Source organism: Trichomycterus rosablanca, chromosome 1 (genome assembly GCF_030014385.1).
Source record: "Trichomycterus rosablanca isolate fTriRos1 chromosome 1, fTriRos1.hap1, whole genome shotgun sequence".
In the NCBI taxonomy this organism is placed as follows: Eukaryota; Metazoa; Chordata; class Actinopteri; order Siluriformes; family Trichomycteridae; genus Trichomycterus; species Trichomycterus rosablanca.
This window is the reverse complement of record NC_085988.1, coordinates 35961508-35983358: the sequence shown is the minus strand read 5'-3', so window position 1 is coordinate 35983358 and position 21851 is coordinate 35961508. Positions and strand designations below refer to the sequence as shown.

General features: G+C 42.2%; 1 protein-coding gene across 1 annotated transcript in view; it reads right to left on the bottom strand.

Annotated features, from left to right (window-relative positions):
- The window catches only part of tmem266 (transmembrane protein 266), a 79316-nt gene that overhangs the window by 40115 nt on the left and 17350 nt on the right, over positions 1-21851 (bottom strand). Inside the window, exon 2 of the mRNA XM_063002282.1 lies at positions 17607-17795. Within this exon, the coding sequence (XP_062858352.1) occupies positions 17607-17795 (189 nt within the window). The remainder of the gene's footprint in view (positions 1-17606; positions 17796-21851) is intronic.

Here is a 21851-nt window from a genome sequence, read left to right as displayed (position 1 = left end):
AACCTTTCTAATGTCTTAAATGGTCTTTTTTGTTATAAATACAATTATATTTTCCCTTAAATTTTATATTTTCCCTGAAATTGTGGTACAACTAAGGATCCACTGGGTGCTACACATTTTCTGAACCAAGCAGCATTTTTGTCTTTAATGCATAACAAGATAAATGGCTAAATAACTGATAAATAACCAAACCTGTCCTCAATCAAACACTTCTTATCTTTACTTGAGCCTTCAGTCTAGCAGTATGAAAGAAAGAGTGAGTCATGCTGAGATTTATAGCCAAAACATAGAGAAGAGAGAAGTAGATGTCAGCGTTTAGCAGCAAAGCAGGCAGGTGAGCTGATTTAGCCAGAGAGCACAGTCCCTCAGGACGGTCCCAACCACACAACAAGACAAAGAAGAGCCTTAAACCTTTAAATAGAGCTGTCACAGAATTAGAACCTTGCTCTGAGATAGGATTTTAGGTGAACATCCAACCTAATAAAGCTTAAAGTTGTGGATGGTCTCAGAAATCTTGCTCAGGTAGAAAAAAGGGAGTGCAGTAAGATCAAGTAGGCGTTTCCACTGAAAACATAACATGAAGGAAGTGCTGTAAGATCAAGTAGGAGTTTCCACTAGGATTCTGTAGCATTTTGAGAACTAAGGAGCTGAATGAGAACACAGTTCATGGTTTTCCAGCAAGTGTCATGACTGTTTTGAAAAAATAGCAATGCTAAAGTAATGCTTATGGCATTATACTGTATGTCTAATAAATATGAAATTACAGCATGCAACAAAACAGCAATAAAGCCAAAAGAAGAGAATGTTGAGACCATTTAATGTTTGTATTATGACAAGAACATTGATGCAATTCACTACAGTTAACACTTTAATAGTCTGCTGGTGTGTCACTCTCCGTGTGCGATACGGATCCCAATATAAACCCACCCAGCGCAGGTGAAAAAGAAGCGCTTGGCTACTGCTAAGTGTTTGAGGGGGGTATGTGTTAGTTACCCCTCTTCTCGGTCAGGAGTGGAGGTCTGCAGCAGTAGATGCAGCAGTAAGATAGGGTAAGTGGATATGACTTAGATTTGGAGAGAATTGGGAGGAAATGAAAAAAATAAATCATGATGTTCAAAAAATAAAGTTTTTTGTGGGTTCATTGACAATATGTAAATAAAACTGGTGCTATAGTATACATGGCCTACTATAGCTAGTAACTTTTCTGTGCCCCTAATAAATTGGGCTAATTTGATTGCACCGATAAAAAATACATTAAACAGCCATACTGTACAAACAGCTGGAAAATAGGTTAAGAGGCTCCTGCATGAAAAAAAAAGCACCTTAAAGTTTGACTAAAGTTTGTTTGAACTTACTCAATGCCTGACTTCATTCATGCTGTTGTGGCAAAAATGCGTATGGGCATAGCAGTAATGGACAGATTGACAATGATATGGAAAAACAAATCAATCACCATCACCAGGCTACAATCGATGAAATGCTTGGTCTGGCAAGTAGCCACATATGGATATAAAGCCTGGACACTAAAGAAAGTGGAAGAAAGATGCATTCAGGCGCTTGCAAACAACTACATCAGAAAACTGCTAAAAATCCCATTGAGAAAGATAATGAACACTGAGCAATTTAACAAGAAAAAGAGCAACTGAACCACAAGTTACCACAAGTCCTGCAAGTAACGTTACTTTGGGCATGCGATGAGGCACTAACATGACAACATTGAAGGCAGTGTTATGTCAGGACATGTGGAAGGATTGCATTATCAGGTATGAACCGTCATGCCGCACGAAAGCAGCTCATCCGTCATGGAAGCTTCAGTCGTGACAGCTAAAAAGTTGCTGCAACACTAACAAAGTTGCATGGCAGGTGGACATGACACTGTAATCTGTGCTCCTCTGCCAAGCTATACAACAGGTCGGAACATTACAGTCCTAATTTGTTGTTAAAGACGTATAAGAGGATCAGACACAGCAGTTTTTAATTACCGTGTCCACTCACTGTCCACACTATTGGACACTCCTACCTAGTTGGTCCACCTTGTAGATGTAAAGTCAGAGACGCTCGCTCATCTATTGCTGCTGTTTGAGTTGGTCATCTTCTAGACCAGGGGTGTCAAACTCACGGCCCGCGGGCCAGATCCGGCCCGCCACGTCATTTTATGTGGCCCGCGAGAGCTTAAACGACTGCACGATTGTTGTGATGGTTCAAGTCGTTACAGAGACGCACTTATAATTTAATAGGACACCTGCGCCTTTAAACGGCAACCGTGACATCGTATTCATGGCAACTAACTTTGACCTTCGCTGAGAAGCCATGTGACTTTTACGGCAAAAGAACACGGGTAGTAATGTAAACAATAATAAATAAATACAAATAATTATCTTTCAGTATAATACCAAAGCATCGTCTGTAAGTAGTGGCGTTTATATTCTCAGTTGTTTGTAAATCTTTAGTGAGTACATCACAGCGTTTTAGTTAAAAATGTTCCGTAATTAAATACAATTGTTACCGTTACTATAGCAATTAGTATCTTTACACTAAATGCTAACTCGTTAGCGCTATTTTACGTTTGGTTAAAGCTCATATTGTACCAGATGTAACACTTGACTACAGCTGTGTGTTTGTACTGTATTAAGTTCTTTATTGTTTTTATTGTTTGTATTTTTACTTCATTCTGGTGCACACAGTGTATCACACAGCTGGGAAGCAAATAAAACCAACTGTATTCTGAAGAGAGCTGTCTGTCTGTCTGTCTAGCTGAGCAAGGGGGATAAACTATTAGTGAGGGCAGAACAATTGTCTTAAAATACACTGTAAAAGCCTACATTAACTGCATCTCTCAAAATGCATGCTGATTTTGTGACCTGCAAAGTGACACATCCCGCCAGTAGATGATGTTAAGAAATATTTACACATAATCCCAAAATGTACAAGAAGATAAGTAAGAAAATTAAGCAGAAGGAGGAATTTTAATGAAAATGAATACAAGTTTGTGCTCCACGGGGCGCTGTTGGCTGGATATATTTTTGGTTGGTGGACTATTCTCAGTCCAGCAGTGACAGTGAGGTGTTTAAAAACTCCACCCATACCAGCACAACACACACTAACACACCACCACCATGTCAGTGTCACTGCAGTGCTGAGAATCATCCACCACCTAAATAATACCTACTCTGTGGTGGTCATGTGGGGGTCCTGACCATTGAAGAACAGGGTAAAGATAGGCTAAAAAAGTATGTAGAGAAACAGATGGGCTACAGTCAGTAATCGTAGAACTATAAAGTGCTTCTATATGGTAAGTGGAGCTGATAAAATGGACAGTGAGTGTAGAAACAAGGAAGTGGTTTTAATGTTATGCCTGAACGGTGTATGTCTACTGTATATTCAATCTATGGGTATATTTCAGAAAACCCATGCTTCACTTATAAAAGGAACAGTTGCAGTAGCAAGTTCAAAACTGTAATGATATACAAGTACCATGCAAGAGTATGTAGTACATTTTAAAATTCAGCTGTATAGTTCAGGCTGCCACCACTGCAATGTCTCCACTGTAGCACCTTCTTTTGTTCTCATTCATCTTTTCCAGTTATTAACAATGTGTGGAAAAGAGAAATGACAGGCCACAGGAGACACGTTTATAAAGACATCAGCATCATCAGCATTACAACTGATTTGCTGAGGAAAGATTAAAGACTTGCTGACAGGCAAGCAAAGGAGGCTGGAAACATGGTCAATAGCAGTCGGAAGTAATGTTCTGTCTTCTAGGATACTCAGTCACACATTGTTTTTGGGTCAAGACAGAACCCACACGTTATGCGATAAAGGAAATTTAAAAGTGTCTTTGTTTATCTGTGCTGTTGTGGGTAATATTTTAAATGCCAACAAAGATTAAGATTTCAATAGCTGAGCTGTGACCGTGAAATCTTTTGGTTTACTGCGTGACTGCATAGGGGCGGAATTTATAGACAAGTAATTTGCAGATAAGTCATGACTTTTTCAAGACAAATGAAAACCAAACGGTGCCTTAAGGTTTCATTTGTGCGACTATGGAGCCTGATCATTTTATCACAGCAAAATGTCCAAGTGATACTTGTCTGAAAGAATAAGTGAGGGGGCAATTAACTGTTGTTATATTACAGTGGTACCTTGTAACTCGGTGTCCCCTAAACTCAAAATCTTTAAAACTTGACGCCCTTCATAAAGAAATGTGCACTCGCCTTTTACCTTAAACTCGAAGTGTGTGTGACTGACGCTTTGTTCACATTTATGCTGTCCGTTTTACTTCAGATAAATGAGCATAAAAATGCGGAAAAAGTTTGATAATGCTTTGCTATTATTGTGAAATGAAAGCGCACAGTAAAAAGTAGCATCGCGACCCAGATCAGCCTCACAGCAGCATCAAATTATTACCGCTGCTTACCTGAGCTTCTCTTCTTCAAATTGAGACCAACTCTATATCCGTGTTTTGTTCCACTATGGATATAATCCACTTGTTTTTCTACTTGGCGGCCATCTTGTATGTTTTCAGAATATTTCCAGAATATATAAATCCATATTCAACTGTGTTTGTCCACCAAACTAACGAAAACTGTCTGATAATTTATTATCTCAGCTTTCGCAGTAAAAAGCTGAAACTTGTAATTCGTTAACTAAGCTGTCACTTAAACCTCTACAACCAATAAAAAGAGAGTTTTTGGAGATATCCAAAAAAAAGTAGCATATTTTGTTTTGGATTAGATGAACAAATGAAATTCCACCAATAATCTGAATTTGGAAGCTCTGATTGTTTTATACAGCTGTTTTTTAAGGCCTGAACCAAGACTGATTCACTAAAACACATGAGCACTGATTCTTGGAGTTGTTTACACACGACACCGTAATGAAACAGAGTGAGCAAAACGAATGAATCTTTACCACAGACAAGAGCACAGCTCCCTGATTTGATTCCAATGAATAATTTGTTTGAAAAGAGTTGTTTCTTACTGAGTATGTATTTGTATTGAATAATGACACTATAAAGGATGTTCAGGTGGCGCAGCGGTAAAAACACACGCTGGAACCAGAGCTGGGATCTCAAGTACATCGTATCGAATCTCAGCTCTGCCTTGCCGGCTGAGGCTGAGCGGCCACATGAACAATGATTGGCCTGTTGTTCAGATGGGCGGGACTAAGCCGGATGGGGTCTCTCTCATGACTAATGCAATTACGACCTCTGCTGGCTGATTGATGGCGCCTGCACAGAGATGAGAAAAGAGTGCTCTTAGGGTGTGTCCCTCTGTACACGCAGCTAGGCTGCACTGCACTCGTCAAAGTGTAGGTGATAAGATGCATACGGCATGCTGCCCACGTGTCGGAGGGGGCGTGGGTTAGCTTTGTTCTCCTCAATCAGAGCAGAGATCGGCATTGGTGGAGAGGAAGCATGCTGCAATGTGGCAACTGGACGCGCTAAAAAGGGAGAAAAAGGGGAGAAAATTGATCGTTTTTTGTGTGTTGGAAAGCTTTGGAGACCAACATGGATTCTTTTTACTCCAACTTCAATAACTCCAGAGCAAGTTAGAAGCTAAAAATTTTATATGGTAATTGTAAACAACATTTGCCAAAGGAATAAATTGTTGGTATATCTTATATACAGTATATACTGTATAATATTCATATAATGAAATATATGCAGTTCTGTGGGACCATGGAACGCATTAACAGGTTTCCCATACATCCTTATGGAAAACAAATACCTTAAAACTCAACACATTTTTAAACTCAAAGCCACTCCCAGAACCAATTCACATCAAGTTTTAAGGTACCACTGTATATTACTTAAAGGTAAAGAAATAAAGAAATTCTATGTATCGTATATTCTTTTTATGGAATGATGGGCCACTGTGACAGTTAACCATAAACCACTTTGACCCCTCAATTGCACACCCAGATTGAAAAATCACCATAAACAGTAATCAGTCCTATAGCAGCAATGACATTACATCTGATAAAAAAAAAATCCATCTTCCATCTTACCGCAAGTCTATGAAAAATGAATTTAGCTGAGCATTGGTAGTTTCAGCCTCAACTGCAGCTCACCCCTGTTAAATCACTGCTCAGGCAAACTTATCAAGACTCCCTGCAGCTTAAAAGGGACTTTTTTTTATCAATAAAATCACTCAATATATACAATTTATTATACCATTATAATCATGAACTGTAATCTATACTTTCTAATATGTTTTTCATGCATCATTTCCAAAGATGTTTTCCATTTGTTTTCCTGTTAAGTCATTTTGAAGTGGACTGAAGTGTGCCATGGTACATTCAGAACCAAAAAGTAGATACAAAGTTTCTTAAAAATCTATCTAAAATTCGATCGTGTGTCATTCCAATTTAGCAAGAGTTTCTTCACATACAGTATCTGGTTTGTCTGAAGTGGAACATGGCATCACCATTGGTGAAAAATGGTCCTAACCTGTCATGCTCAATTTGGCCGGCAGGTAGAGAAGGTTCAGTTGAACGTATAGTTCCTTGCATCTTATCAAACATTTTCAGGGACACCTGCTGCCTGTCTTAGCTTGTCATGAGTCCCGCTCTGAGCTGCGTCTTATGGTTTCATTATGTTTTCTTTATTCCGTGAGTTGAATTACTCTTTTAATTCATTTAGTCTTGTTTTTGTGGCTTTTCAGCCACTGTATTATTGTTCTGTCTTGGTTAGGTCTTATACCTTGTGTTACACCTGGCACCTCTGTCATGAGGTGCACACCACCCCTTTACATTTTTTAAAATTTGAAATGCAATGTCAAGGTGGTGTGTGTGTCTTTGTAAATTAGGATGCAATGTACGTCAAGTGTACTGGGGGTACTCAGAAGCCCTGCCCCAATTCAGTACTGTACTGTTTATGACACTTAAGTCATATAGTATCGTCTGTGCCAAAATGTCTTTTAAATGTTTTGTTCATCTGATTCAGCTTGGACCCAGTTTGCCGCTGACTTTTCAAAGCACCTCCAGTAAGAGAATGTTTGATATGACATAGTAAAAGTGACTCAGGCTGTATAAACAACGCTTAACGTGAACAAAACTTAACGCGACTTATTGTATTAAAACAATGAATGGGAAATATAATTAGTGGAGATAACTTATGAGCAGTTATATTAAGAGAAGTTTACTGTTCCTTTGTCGTTCTTTTAGTACATTAAACCACATTAAGCTTTTTTTTTTAACGATAAGCATTTTAGACTCTCAGAAAAGCTGATTCCCACCATTTCTCAGCACCACGAGCTGAGCTGTAATAAAAGTTTAAAAGTGAAACAGGAGGAAAATCCAGTTAAACTCAGATACATGTGGATACTTTCAAAGTGAATTTGATGGTTATTCCACACTAATGCATATTCGTCTCGTGGTGCACTTTGATGACGTTTTACTGCACCAATCAAGGCAAGCGCTGAGCAAAGCGACAATTTTTATGTTATTGCGCAGTTATCGTCCCAACTTTTTTCTGGAATGTATTGCTGACCTAAATGCAGAAATGGGTGTATATTAACAAATGAAAAAAGTCAAAGTAAATGTAATTAACACTGCATTTTTTATTTGCATTTTACATACTGTGCCTTCTTTTTCTGATTTGGGGTTATAGGTGGTTGCTTATTTTCACGGTGCAGTTGCTGTTTTGTTATTGTTGGGCTTAGAAAGAGTCTTTCTTCATATGTGTTTTCTTTAACTGGAATACCTATGATTCAATAAAACACAAGCAGATATCTACTTGAGACACAGGCAGGCCACAGAAGTGGTAGCAGTGCCTGGAAAAAGCAGTGCCACACTGATAGGAGTTTCCTGTAGCTACTCTGGTTTTCTTAATCTGACAAAACATAAAGAAAGTGAATTGCCTGCTGTAACGGTAAGAGTGAGTCTGCTGCCCTATGATAGATTGGTCCAGAGTGTCCACCCAGTAAACATAAATAATAACCTGGTTCAGTTTACTATACATATTGTGTAATTTCAAGTTTTTAGGGCATGCCAAAAAGTGAGAAACAATGACAAATGCGGCGAATAGCTCAGTGTCATAACCCACTTACAAACCTCAACAGTTCAGCAAGCACGAGAGACAGAAAACCAAGTAAGCACTAAACATGTGCTGAATATTGCTTCTCTGGCTGTTATCACAGCTAATCAATTTCACATCTGAGAGGTTCTTTATTAGAAATGCCACTACACACCATAAATCTTGTAAATTCATCACAGTAACATGAAAGCAGTAAAACATTTATCCTATCATTCACAAAGCCACTATAATTAAGGGAGTCAAGTGGGTGAAATCCTTACTGCTTTATGGAATTTAAACACTTGCTCTCACAAAAACATCCCAACAGAAGACTCCACACCAACAGGTCATCTGACCTAAAGGTGGAAAAATAAAGAGCATAGTGTCACTCTGTGTGCTCTGGTGTTCCTGGGTGCCACGCCCCCCTTCTCCATGAGCACACTCTGTCTCCTGCCACGCCCCAGCTCATGATTGGTTCATTTGAACTTATTGGCTCCAGCTGCCCTCTATTTAGGAGGTGCACTGGAGTATAGATGCTGTGAACTGTTTTGTCTTCCTTGTGCCATGTTTCCTTGTGCCATGTTTCCTTGTGCCATGTTTCCTTGTGCCATGTTTCCTTGTGCCATGCTTCCATGCTTCCATGCTTCATGTGTTTTGGTATGTTGGATTTCTGTTCATGTTTAGTTTTTGGTGTTATCTAAGTTTGCCATGTTTGCCTTAGTTAGCTTTATTAGCCTAGTTTTTGTTGTTAGCCATGTTATCCTGTCTTGCCTTAGTTAGCTGTGTTTAGTTTAGTTTAGCCTTGTTTTGTTCTGTGCTGTCTTTTGTTATTAATAAATATCTAGTTTTGTTCCATCTCTGCGTGTGTGTCCGCCCCACTTTGTCTTGCCTAAACCCCCCGTTCGTGACATAACAGTTCACCTATTAAGGACGCAGCGAGATGTTTTTTGTTCATGTCTTCCCGGAGTTTAACTCCATGAGGTTTCCTCAAACCTTACCACTTAGTAGGCCAGCTCCATACGATGGAAGCGACTCATTTGTCGACGGCTTCCTTCTGCAGAGCCAGCTCTACCTGCAGCACCTTCTGGACCCCCAGCCAGCTGAACTCGACAAGGTACGATTCATGATGTCTAGACTGAGGGGTGCCGCTCGTGAGTGGGCCAGGCAGCTGTGGTCTGACAGGGGAGCTGTGCTGAACTCGGTTAAGGTGTTTGAGGGCCTCATGAGAGCAAAATTTTCATGCAGCAAAGCGCCCACTGCAGCTTATACCCGGCATCCAGTGCCCACTGGGGATGTTGAATTTCCCCCAGTGCCCACTGCTGATGTGGTCCGGGTGCCAGTGCCCGCTATTAATGCTTGTGACCCGCCCATGTCCATGTTAGGAGCCAGTCATGATCGTTTGTTAAGTAATGCTCCTTGTAATGACCCCAAGGGCTCCAGGGGTCCTTCTGTTTGTTTGCCGGTTCCAGGTATTCAGTTTCAGGTCAGTCAGCATGTCATGTCTTGTCCGTCTGTTCAAATTAGTCATGTTTCCAAGTCATGTTCCAGGAGTTCTAGTTTGTCTAGTCATGTTCCTTGTAAAGATCCCAATGGCTCCAGGGGTCCCTCTGTCTGTTCATCGGCTCCAGTTTCAGGTACTCAAGTTCAGGTGAGTCCTCTGCTGGTCCCGTCTGTTTCCTTGACTCATAGTCAGCCTAAGTCTATGTCTAAGAAAGTCCATGGCCGTACCCTGCCAGTTCAGTCCATGTCATGTTCGCCAGTTCCAGGTATTCAGGTTCAGGTCAGTCAGCCGGTCATGTCTTGTCTGTCTGTCCAAGTCAGTCATGTCTCCAAGTCGGGTTCCAGGAGTTCTAGTTTGCCTAGTCATACTCTTTGTAAAGACCCCAATGGCTCCAGGGGTCCTTCTGTTTGTTTGCCAGTTCCAGGTATTCAGGTTCAGGTCGGTCAGCCTGTCATGTCTTGTCCGTCTGTTCAAGTTAGTCATGTCTCTAAGTCAGGTTCCATGAGTTCTAGTTTGTCTAGTCCTGTTCCTTGTTCGTCTGTCTCTGTCGGTCGTAGGTGTCAGTCAGCAGGTCAGGGTTTCAGAGATGGTCTGTCTTTGCTTTCGGGCCCTCCTGCCGCCCAGGCAGAGTCAAACAGTTCCAAGTCCTCTCCAGTTTTGTTTCCTGTTAAAGTTCCAAGCTTTATGTTCCAGTCTGCAGAGTTCAAGCCACAGTCTACTACAGACAATTCTCCTTCAGCTCTGCTGCTGCCGCCACCAGGTTCCAAGCAACTGATTCAAGACGAATCTTCAGGTTCCAAGCAATTGATTCAAGACGAATCTTCAGGTTCCAAGCAGCTGATTCAAGACGAATCTTCAGGTTCCAAGCAACTGATTCAAGACGAATCTTCAGGTCCAAAGCAACTGATTCAATACGAATCTTCAGGTCCCAAGCAGCTGATTCAAGACAAATCTTCAGGCTCCAAGCAGCTGACTCCCGAAGCCTCTTCGCCAGGCTCCACGCAGCTGACTCCCGAAGCCTCTTCGCCAGGCTCCACGCAGCTGACTCCCGAAGCCTCTTCGCCAGGCTCCACGCAGCTGACTCCTGAAGCCTCTTCGCCAGGCTCCACGCAGCTGACTCCCGAAGCCTCTTCGCCAGGCTCCACGCAGCTGACTCCCGAAGCCTCTTCGTTAGGCTCCACGCAGCTGACTCCCGAAGCCTCTTCGCCAGGCTCCACACAGCTGGTTTTTGTTTCTGAGTTGGCGCCCCCGATGGCGCTTCTGTTCCTGAGTTGGCGCCCCCGATGGCGCTTCTGTTCCTGAGTTGGTGCCCCCGATGGCGCTTCTGTTCCTGAGTTGGCGCCCTCCGATGGCGCTCCTGTTTCCATGTTGGCGCTCCCTGTCGGCGCTTCTGTTCCTGAGTTGGCGCCCCCCGATGGCGCTCCTGTTTCCATGTTGGCGCTCCCTGTTGGCGCTTCTGTTCCTGAGTTGGCGCCCCCCGATGGCACTTCTGTTTACATGTTGGCGCTCCCCGATGGCGCTTCTGTTCCTGAGTTGGTGCCCCCCGATGGCGCTCCTGTTTCCATGTTGGCGCTCCCTGTCGGCGCTTCTGTTCCTGAGTTGGCGCCCCCCGATGGCGCTTCTGTTTCCATGTTGGCGCTCCCTGTCGGCGCTTCTGTTCCTGAGTTGGCGCCCCCCGATGGCGCTTCTGTTTCCATGTTGGCGCTCCCTGACGGCGCTTCTGTTTCTGAGTTGGTGCCCCCCCGATGGCGCTTCTGTTAAGTCAGCACCCCCAGAGGTTGCTGCTGAACTCTTGTTGGCTGGTTTTCCGTCGGCAGCCTGCGTTACCGCACTTATGTCATGCCTGCCTCAAGATGTACTTAATGACTTTAAATTTGCCCCGCAGGGCCCAGGACCACCTTGTGGTTTTTGTTTTTTTAGGCACTCCAGGAGGAGTGCCTTTAGGGGGGGGGGGGGGGGGGGTAATGTCACTCTGTGTGCTCTGGTGTTCCTGGGTGCCACGCCCCGCTTCTCCATGAGCACACTCTGTCTCCTGCCACGCCCCAGCTCATGATTGGTTCATTTGAACTTATTGGCTCCAGCTGCCCTCTATTTAGGAGGTGCACTGGAGCATAGACGCTGTGAACTGTTTTGTCTTCCTTGTGCCATGTTTCCTTGTGCCATGTTTCCTTGTGCCATGTTTCCTTGTGCCATGCTTCCATGCTTCATGTGTTTTGGTTTGGATTTCTGTTCATGTTTAGTTTTTGGTGTTATCTAAGTTTGCCATGTTTGCCTTAGTTAGCTTTATTAGCCTAGTTTTTGTTGTTAGCCATGTTATCCTGTCTTGCCTTAGTTAGCTGTGTTTAGTTTAGCCTTGTTTTGTTCTGTGCTGTCTTTTGTTATTAATAAATATCTAGTTTTGTTCCATCTCTGCGTGTGTGTCCGCCCCACTTTGTCTTGCCAAGCCACCCGCTCGTGACACATAGTCACACTGTAATAGGATCTGCACTTTCTCGCTGTTTTACTTGAGGTTTTTCTTTTTTTTTTCATTAGTAATTCAGGTGGTAGAATCTTTAACCTTATCGTGGCGCCGGCGAGTAGGAAGAAGAGCGTCGGGGTTTAGGACAGACACTCATACAACAGACAAACATATAAGCTGCCTATCCAGCCCTTACCGCAGCCACCCCAGCCCGAACACTGGGCTACACGGCTACGGTAAGCCTGGACAGCATGGCCGCAAGGGCTTCTGGGTAAAGCCCGTGCTGGCCCCCTAATGGCGACGCTACATTGCCCCCTCCCTAATGGTCAACCGGTGACCAACTCACCAGCGTTCACTGGGTGGCTCCTCGTCCGCACCACGCCCCCTTACGCTGCCGAGCCGCCCTTCCTCCCACTGCTGGACCGGGCACCCTGCCCCTACAGCCACCTGGGCTAGCGCACTCAGACAGACCGGACATATTGGCCCACTGAACCACCAGAGCCACCCAAACACCACAATCCCACTTCTGACACCAATGTGGCACCGGCGAGTAGGAAGGAGAGTGTCGGGGCCGCGAGTGAGCTGCCCTTGGCAGTTCACTCAGTGGTTTAGGACAGACACTCATTCGCACACATACATTCATACAACAGACAAACATAAAGGCTGCCTATCAAGCCCTCACCGCAGCCACCCCAGCCCCAACACTGGGCTACACGGATACGGTAAGCCTGGACAGCATAGCCGCAAGGGCTTCTGGGTAAAGCCCGTGGCGGCCCCCTAGTGGCGACGCTACATTATACATGATCAAACATGATTAGTTTCATGAAACTAATCCCCTTTTTCAGGGCACTATGCCACGGACTCTAGGAAGAATTTAAGTTTATCTAGATTCAATTTCATATACACCGATCAGCCATAACATTAAAACCACCTCCTTGTTTCTACACTCACTGTCCATTTTATCAGCTCCACTTATCATATGGAAGCACTTTGTAGTTCTACAATTACTGATTGTAATCCATCTGTTTCTCTACATACTTTGTTAGCTCCCTTTCATGCTGTTCTTCAATGGTCAGGACTCTCCCAGGGCCACTAAAGAGCAGGTATTATTTGGGTGGTGGATCATTCTCAGCACTGCAGTGACACTAACATGGTGGTGGTGTGACACAGCAGCGCTGATGGAGTTTTTAAACACCTCACTGTCACCGCTGGTCTAAGAACAGTCCACCAACCAAAAACATCCAGCCAACAGCACCCCGTAGGCAGCGTCCTGTGACCACTGATGAAAGTCTACAAGATGACCAACTCAAACAGCAGCAATAGATGAGCGATCGTCTTTGACTTTATGTCTACATGGTGGACCAACTAGGTAGGAGTGTCTAATAGAGTGGACAGTGAGTGGACACTGTATTTTAAAACTCCAGCAGCGCTGCTGTGTCTGATCCACTCATACCAGCACAACACACACTAACACACCACCACCATGTCATTGTCACTGCAGTGCTAAGAATGATCCACCACCTAAATAATACCTGCTCTGTCGTGGTCCTGTGGGGGTCCTGACCATTGAAGAACAGGGTGAAAGCAGGCTAAAAAGGTATGTAGAGTAAAAGATGGACTACAGTCAGTAATTGTAGAACTACAAAGTGCTCCTATATGGTAAGTAGAGCTGATAAAATGGACAGTGAGTGTAGAAACAGAGGTTTTAATGTTATGGCTGATCGATGTATATGCATATAACAAACACATTTTTATTCTGATTATTGACCTCAGAAATTTTGATTAATAACCAGACATACTAGACTGCTCAGTAGAAAATCATTTTATTCTTATCTTGTAAAGATAAGCCAAGATAACAAGAAGAAAATGCATTAACACAATAGCACTATTGAAAGCTGGTATTAGGGATTTAGAAAACCAGCTGCACAGCTTTTCCAGTTTGAATTGAGGTTACTCAAAGGGAGACAATACAAGTTGTATAAGCAGCAAAATTCACTGTATATCAACAAAACATCACTGGTGATGTTAAATATTAAGTTCTTAAAACGTTTAACAAATGATGTCTGAACATGAAAGAACATTTACTTTTTAAATTAAATATAATTTTATTTTAATTAAATTGCTTCAGGTTCCATGGAACATAAATACAGCACAACTTCCTTGAAAGATTTTTTTGCTACATGCAGTTTCTACGAAAGGCCAAACCCTTTGCTCATGCCCTGTACAGTTGACATTCCCTCCTTTAAAAAAAAAAAAAAGTCTGTTGTTAGAAATAAGAATAAAACCGACACTATAGCCTAACTCCAGTATAACTCTTGTAGTGTGTAACGGTTCAATGTGTTAAAGGTACACAATATGTCCTTTATCATACAATAATACACCAAAACAAGTACCCTCAAGGGAACCACACCAGAAACAAACAAAAGTATATTTCAGTACTTCAGTTTTCAGAGGGTAAGGCTGAGAGTGTGTTTATGCCATCTGGTGCTGTGTTTACACACACACACTCTTACCCACAGGAACATGCAGGTGGGTGCGGTGTGTGGATGCTTTGCCACTTGCTATAATTAAACTTATGCTGTTTGTCCATATTATCAGCATGAGGCTGAGTACAGCACAGTGCCTGTCTGCTATGAGCCACACTTTTGAAAATGGGACAGGACGAACCAAATGCCCAACAAAAAAGCACGCACACTACAACCATGTTTCTCAATATATAAAGTGTTAAAAATGATTAGTTAAAAAAATTATATTCTTACCTTTCATAAATCTGAAATTGTGTCTAATATTGATTAAATATATTAGTAAAAAAAGCAAGACTTCATACATTGAAAAGTTTTAGTTCAAAAGTACTTAATTTGAATCTTATCAACATTTACAATAAATAAAATATAATACATAAGGCAGCTGATGAGCGGCATTTACTATCTGACGATCACCTAACAGAATCCTGTAAACTCAGGTTAGGTGAGTCAATTACCTGTTGTCCCATGGTTCTCTATGCTTTTCAAACCTGAGAAATATAACAGGACCCGCAACTCTTGCAAAGGGTTTTTTATTGCAGGTGTACCTCTAACTTTCCGACAATACTACCCACTTTCCCACAAAAAGTGCTAAAGTGGCCTTGCTCATCTCCCAACTGCATGATAGAGCATGCAGTGGACAACTGCCATGTAAAAACAACAGAGAGAGGAGACTCAGTCATATAAATAGTTTCAGGCTACCATCAGAACCACGTTTGACCATCCCACTGAAAGTAGGAAGTCAGCAAAGAACAAGAAAGAAAAAAATCAGTGTTTCTTACATTTACTCTTTTATTTCATTCAAGACAGTATGAACCCAAGATATGTCATGTTTTGTCTGCTCCACTTAATTTCATTTGTTAATATACACTGATCAGCCATAACATTGCTTCACAGCGTCCTCTCTTGTTTCTACACTCACTGTCCATTTTATCAGCTCCACTTACTATATAGGAGCACTTTGTAGTTCTACAATTACTGACTGTAGTCCATCTGTTTCTCTACATACTTTGTTAGCCCCCTTTCATGCTGTTCTTCAATGGTCAGAACCCTCCCAGGACCACCATAGAGCAGGTATTATTTAGTTGGTGGATGATTCTTAGCACTGCAGTGACAATGACATGGTGGTGGTGTGTTAGTGTGTGTTGTGCTGGTATGAGTGGATCAGACACAGCAGCACTGCTGGAGTTTTTAAATACCGTGTCCACTCACTGTCCACTCTATTAGATACTCCTACCTAGTTGGTCCACCTTGTAGATGTAAAGTCAGAGACGATCACTCATCTATTGCTGCTGTTTGAGTTGTTCATCTTCTAGACCTTCATCAGTGGTCACAGGACGCTGCCCACAGGGTGTTGTTGGCTGGATGTTTTTGGTTAGTGGACTACAAAGTGCTTCTATATGGTAAGTGGAGCTGATAAAATGGACAGTGAGTGTAGAAACAAGGAGGTGGTTTTAATGTTATGGCTGATCAGTGTAGTTTTTATTAGTGTTCAGTAAAACAAAGATTATGATCAGTTCAATACTAAGGAACAGTTTACATAACACAATCTTTTTTTATCTAACTTAAATTCCAGGAATACCATCTAAAAGTTAGTATCGTTGGTGTGGGAAGTATCAGTATGCTGTCTCTCCTGATTTTTTGAATTGTTGGCTGATCTTTCACTCTATTCTTAATAATCTGTGCATGATCCACAAAGTGTGTCAAAGGTAAAATCAAGCATTTAACACGTGGATACAGAATGTACCAAACGTCCACACACAAACCTGACTACTCTCTTTAGGTGCAAGGAAAGTGCCAATGGTAGGCAGACTTGATTTAAATTAAAGTGTACATACAATAGCATAAAAATGCTTTTATCTCCCTTTTACTCCCCCCCCCCCCTTACATAAATACATTGTTTTTTTATTTCAAATCACAGAATTACAAATCTGAGTGAACAGTTTAATCATTTAAGGATTCACTTTAATTGTAGAACTTTGGTACACCCGCAGCACTTAGCAGTCCAAAAGATCAGCACTCCTTGATTTTCTTCTGCAAAGCTTTAAGGTTTGAGAACAAAATAATAAATCAAAGAAAATGCAATTTCACTGGTGGGGGAAGTCCTGTCTTTTTTCAACCAGCCGCTTATGTTGTCTTTTAGCAGATTTATAAGCTTGAAGAAGGGGTCAAACTGTCCCTTTCCACAGACCCCTGAGACTGGCTAGTGTTTCTTTGAAATACAGATATTTACAGATACAGAACAACAAGTACCTTCTTATACTTACAGGACATTGGCAATTTTCCTTTTATGGACTCTCAGCAATGGTTTGTTATGGCATAGATGGAGTTTGAACTTGGTAGTTCCTACTGATAAAGCAAACACTTTTTTGCCCCAAATGTGAATTACCTATTGAGTTCACACAACCAAATCATTACACAGTCAACGACTGCTAAGAATATTAGTTGTTTGAGATGATTTGTCATGGTTTGTGTTATGTTTATGCAATATGGACAAGGGTATGTAAATAACACATCCTGATTATTAGGTTCAGGTGTTTAGCCTGTTTAGCATGGTGATGACCCTGACCTCATCCTTTGGAATTAACTGAAACATTGATTAAAGCCAGGCCTTCTTGGCAAACATCAGTGGCTGACAATGTCCCACAGATGCACTCCAGCATTTCATGGAATGCCTTCCCAGAAGAAAAGAGATTTATTTTTATAGCCACACAGTAGGGGCCATCTTTATGTAAATGCACATGTTTTAGCATGGGATGTTCAACAATCTTATGGTCAGGTGTCCACATATTTTTGGACATACAGAGTGTATGCTTCTATTTCATAGTGTCAGTGGAAGTGGCATTAATACAAGCAGCAGTTTGACAAATGTATAAAGCTTACATAAAAAGGTTTGAATACTGATTACACAAAGTGACTTTGGTAATGTATTACCTACATCAGTAAAGCAATTCAGTGAGCTTAACAGAGGGTAAGAAAATCGATGCTGTCATTACATAATGTTTTATAACGATCACATACCATTAGGGTATAGTAGCATCAGTCTGCATATATCACTAATATGTCTGTGTATGACTTTGTAATGGGAGGATGAATAGATTCACATACCCTTCTCTATTTTCCTCTTCATCCAGGTTGGAGATGAGCTGAGAGCCAGCCAGTGATATATCCAGAGCAGCCAGAGGAAGATCTCTGTAAGTGAAGCTAACCAGCTGCACCGGAGCCATGCACTGGCCCTCGTCCTCCACCTGCTGGGAGATCACTTCCAGGTCGAGTGCTGCGGCTGGCTGAGAGGGCCTGCACACACAGGGGGTCAGTCACATACCTGGCTGCAGTAAAAGACTGCTGTAACGTCTCAAAACTCCTCCAGAGATACAAGCCAAAAACATCTACTTAGATGAGCAGTCACTATTTTATATATATATACATTATATATATATATACAGTGTATCACAAAAGTGAGTACACCCCTCACATTTCTGCAAATATTTCATTAGATCTTTTCATGGGACAACACTATAGACATGAAACTTGGATATAACTTAGAGTAGTCAGTGTACAGCTTGTATAGCAGTGTAGATTTACTGTCTTCTGAAAATAACTCAACACACAGCCATTAATGTCTAAATAGCTGGCAACATAAGTGAGTACACCCCACAGTGAACATGTCCAAATTGTGCCCAAATGTGTCGTTGTCCCTCCCTGGTGTCATGTGTCAAGGTCCCAGGTGTAAATGGGGAGCAGGGCTGTTAAATTTGGTGTTTTGGGTACAATTCTCTCATACTGGCCACTGGATATTCAACATGGCACCTCATGGCAAAGAACTCTCTGAGGATGTGAGAAATAGAATTGTTGCTCTCCACAAAGATATCCTGGGCTATAAGAAGATTGCTAACACCCTGAAACTGAGCTACAGCATGGTGGCCAAGGTCATACAGCGGTTTTCCAGGACAGGTTCCACTCGGAACAGGCTTCGCCAGGGTCGACCAAAGAAGTTGAGTCCACGTGTTCGGCGTCATATCCAGAGGTTGGCTTTAAAAAATAGACACATGAGTGCTGCCAGCATTGCTGCAGAGGTTGAAGACGTGGGAGGTCAGCTTGTCAGTGCTCAGACCATACGCCGCACACTACATCAACTCGGTCTGCATGGTCGTCATCCCAGAAGGAAGCTGACGCACAAGAAAGCCCGCAAACAGTTTGCTGAAGACAAGCAGTCCAAGAACATGGATTACTGGAATGCCCTGTGGTCTGACGAGACCAAGATAAACTTGTTTGGCTCAGATGGTGTCCAGCATGTGTGGCGGCGCCCTGGTGAGAAGTACCAAGACAACTGTATCTTGCCTACAGTCAAGCATGGTGGTGGTAGCATCATGGTCTTGGGCTGCATGAGTGTTGCTGGCACTGGGGAGCTGCAGTTCATTGAGGGAAACATGAATTCCAATATGTACTGTGACATTCTGAAACAGAGCATGATCCCCTCCCTTCGAAAACTGGGCCTCATGGCAGTTTTCCAACAGGATAATGACCCCAAACACAACCTCCAAGATGACAACTGCCTTGCTGAGGAAGCTGAAGGTAAAGGTGATGGACTAAACCCAATTGAGCACCTGTGGCGCATCCTCAAGTGGAAGGTGGAGGAGTTCAAGGTGTCTAACATCCACCAGCTCCGTGATGTCATCATGGAGGAGTGGAAGAGGATTCCAGTAGCAACCTGTGCAGCTCTGGTGAATTCCATGCCCAGGAGGGTTAAGGCAGTGCTGGATAATAATGGTGGTCACACAAAATATTGACACTTTGGGCACAATTTGGACATGTTCACTGTGGGGTGTACTCACTTATGTTGCCAGCCATTTAGACATTAATGGCTGTGTGTTGAGTTATTTTCAGAAGACAGTAAATCTACACTGCTATACAAGTTGTACACTGACTACTCTAAGTTATATCCAAGTTTCATGTCTATAGTGTTGTCCCATGAAAAGATCTAATGAAATATTTGCAGAAATGTGAGGGGTGTACTCACTTTTGTGATACACTGTACATTATATATACATTATATATGATCTACCATAACATTAAAACCACCTCCTTGTTTCTAAACTCATTGTCCATTTTATCAGCTCCACTTACTATATATAAGCACTTTGTAGTTCTACAATTACTGACTGTAGTCCATCTGTTTTTCTACACTTTTTTATCCTGCTTTTACCCTGTTCTTCAATGGTCAGGACCCCCACATGACCACCACAGAGTAGGTATTATTTAGGTGGTGGATGATTCTCAGCACTGCAGTGACACTGACATGGTGGTGGTGTGTTAGTGTGTGTTGTGCTGGTATGAGTGGATCAGACACAGCAGCGCTGCTGGAGTTTTTAAATACCGTGTCTACTCGCTGTTCACTCTATTAGACACTCCTATCCAGTTGGTCCACTTTGTAGATGTAAGGTCAGAGTGTTCTTCTAGAGCTTCATCAGTGGTCACAGGACGCTGCCTATGGGGTGCTGTTGGCTGAATGGTTTTGGTTAGTGGACTATTCTCAGTCCAGCAGTGACAGTGAGGTTTTCAAAAACTCCATCAGAATTGCTGTGTCTTATCCACTCATACCAGCACAACACTCACTAACACACCACCACCATGTCAGTGTCACTGCAGTGCTGAGAATGATCCACCACCCAAATAATACCTGCTCTGTAGTGGTCCTGGGAGTCCTGACTATTGAAGAACAGCATGAAAGGGGGCTAACAAAGCATGCAGAGAAACAGATGGACTACAGTCAGTAATTGTAGAACTACAAAGTGCTTCTATATGGTAAGTGGAGCTGATAAAAATGGACAGTGGGTGTAGAAACAAGGAGGTGGTTTTAATGTTATGGCTGATCAGTGTATATATTACAAGCTATGGCTATATGTCTTATAATTTCCTTACACAGGAAAGAAATGTCATTCTCTGACACACATAATTGATAATTAACAGATGAATTGATACATGTGTTTTTACAGCTAGAAAAACATCAAAATATGGTATCCATCTAACAAGATTACAAAGTAGTTTAATGCAGTTGGCTAAAATTCATGCTAACAAAACAATTCCTATGTGTTAACTCAACCACGTTGACTTAGAAGAGAGCAGAGTATTTAAGCAGTATTACATAATCTGATAAATAAAAAAAAAAAAATGTATGCATATAGGAAAATAACTGTTTATTAACAGTTACTCAGACAATAAAATAATATAACTTCTAACAAGAAAAACTTCACTATAGAGAAATAATGATCATACTATTTAACACGTAGTCTCAAAGCAGTTGCTGTGTCCCAAACCTCATAATAAATTTTTTTTAAATATTTTTTCCCACTTTTCCCCCAATTTTTCTCCCCTAATCTAGTCGTGTCCAATTACCCTGAAGCATCCTCTATACCGATTCGACCCTTCACCGCTGACTGAGGACGCCTCTCAACTGACATGCGCCCCCTCCGGCACGTACAGTCAGTACAGACTGCATTTTTCACCTGCACAAGTCAAGTTTATACACCGACGAGCACCGTGTAGTGAGGGCCACACCCCCCATCAGCATTATTCCTCAGCCCTGTGCAGGCGGCATCAGTCAGCCAGCAGAGGCTGCAGTTGCACCAGTTATGAGGACCTATGATCCGACTTTTTACCCCTAACCCTGAACAACAGCCAATCGTTGTTCATGCAGCCGCCCAGCCCAGTCGGAAGGCAGAGCTGAGATTCGATACGATGTATTCAAAACCCCAACTCTGGTGTGCTAGCGTACTTTACCGCTGCGCCACCTGAGCGGCATTCTTATATTACATTTTTAAGGTATTCTAAAATACCCGGCATTGTACTTTTGAGATCCTAAATAGTATAGCATGTTAAAGTTTTTTTGACCTCAGATAAAATCCTCTCCTCATAGCAGGCTGTAACATCCTCCCCAATCTTCCCTCTAGTATTGCTTTATTGTCTATTTTCTATGCCCTGTCACCCCGTTATTGTGATTTGTCCCTTGTTTATTGTTAAGACCTGTTCCACATCACCTTCTGATTACTGAATGTATTTATACCCTTTGTTCTGTGCAAAGTAGTGTAGAAACTTACCGTGCACTATCGAGACTTCATTAAATTCAGTATCTTGTTTCTCCCCTTTGCCTGTGATACTGTTCTGTGGATCTCCCAGTGTTTGACTTTTGCTTCCTGGTACACAATAACTCTGACTAGTTGTGACTTGACATTTACTTTTATAGACATTTACTATGATGTCTGTATTGAACCCATTAAAACCATTAATAATTGTGATCATGACTTGCCTCCTTCATGTCCAATGAGACACAACCAAGGCAAGTTGAATCTCTAT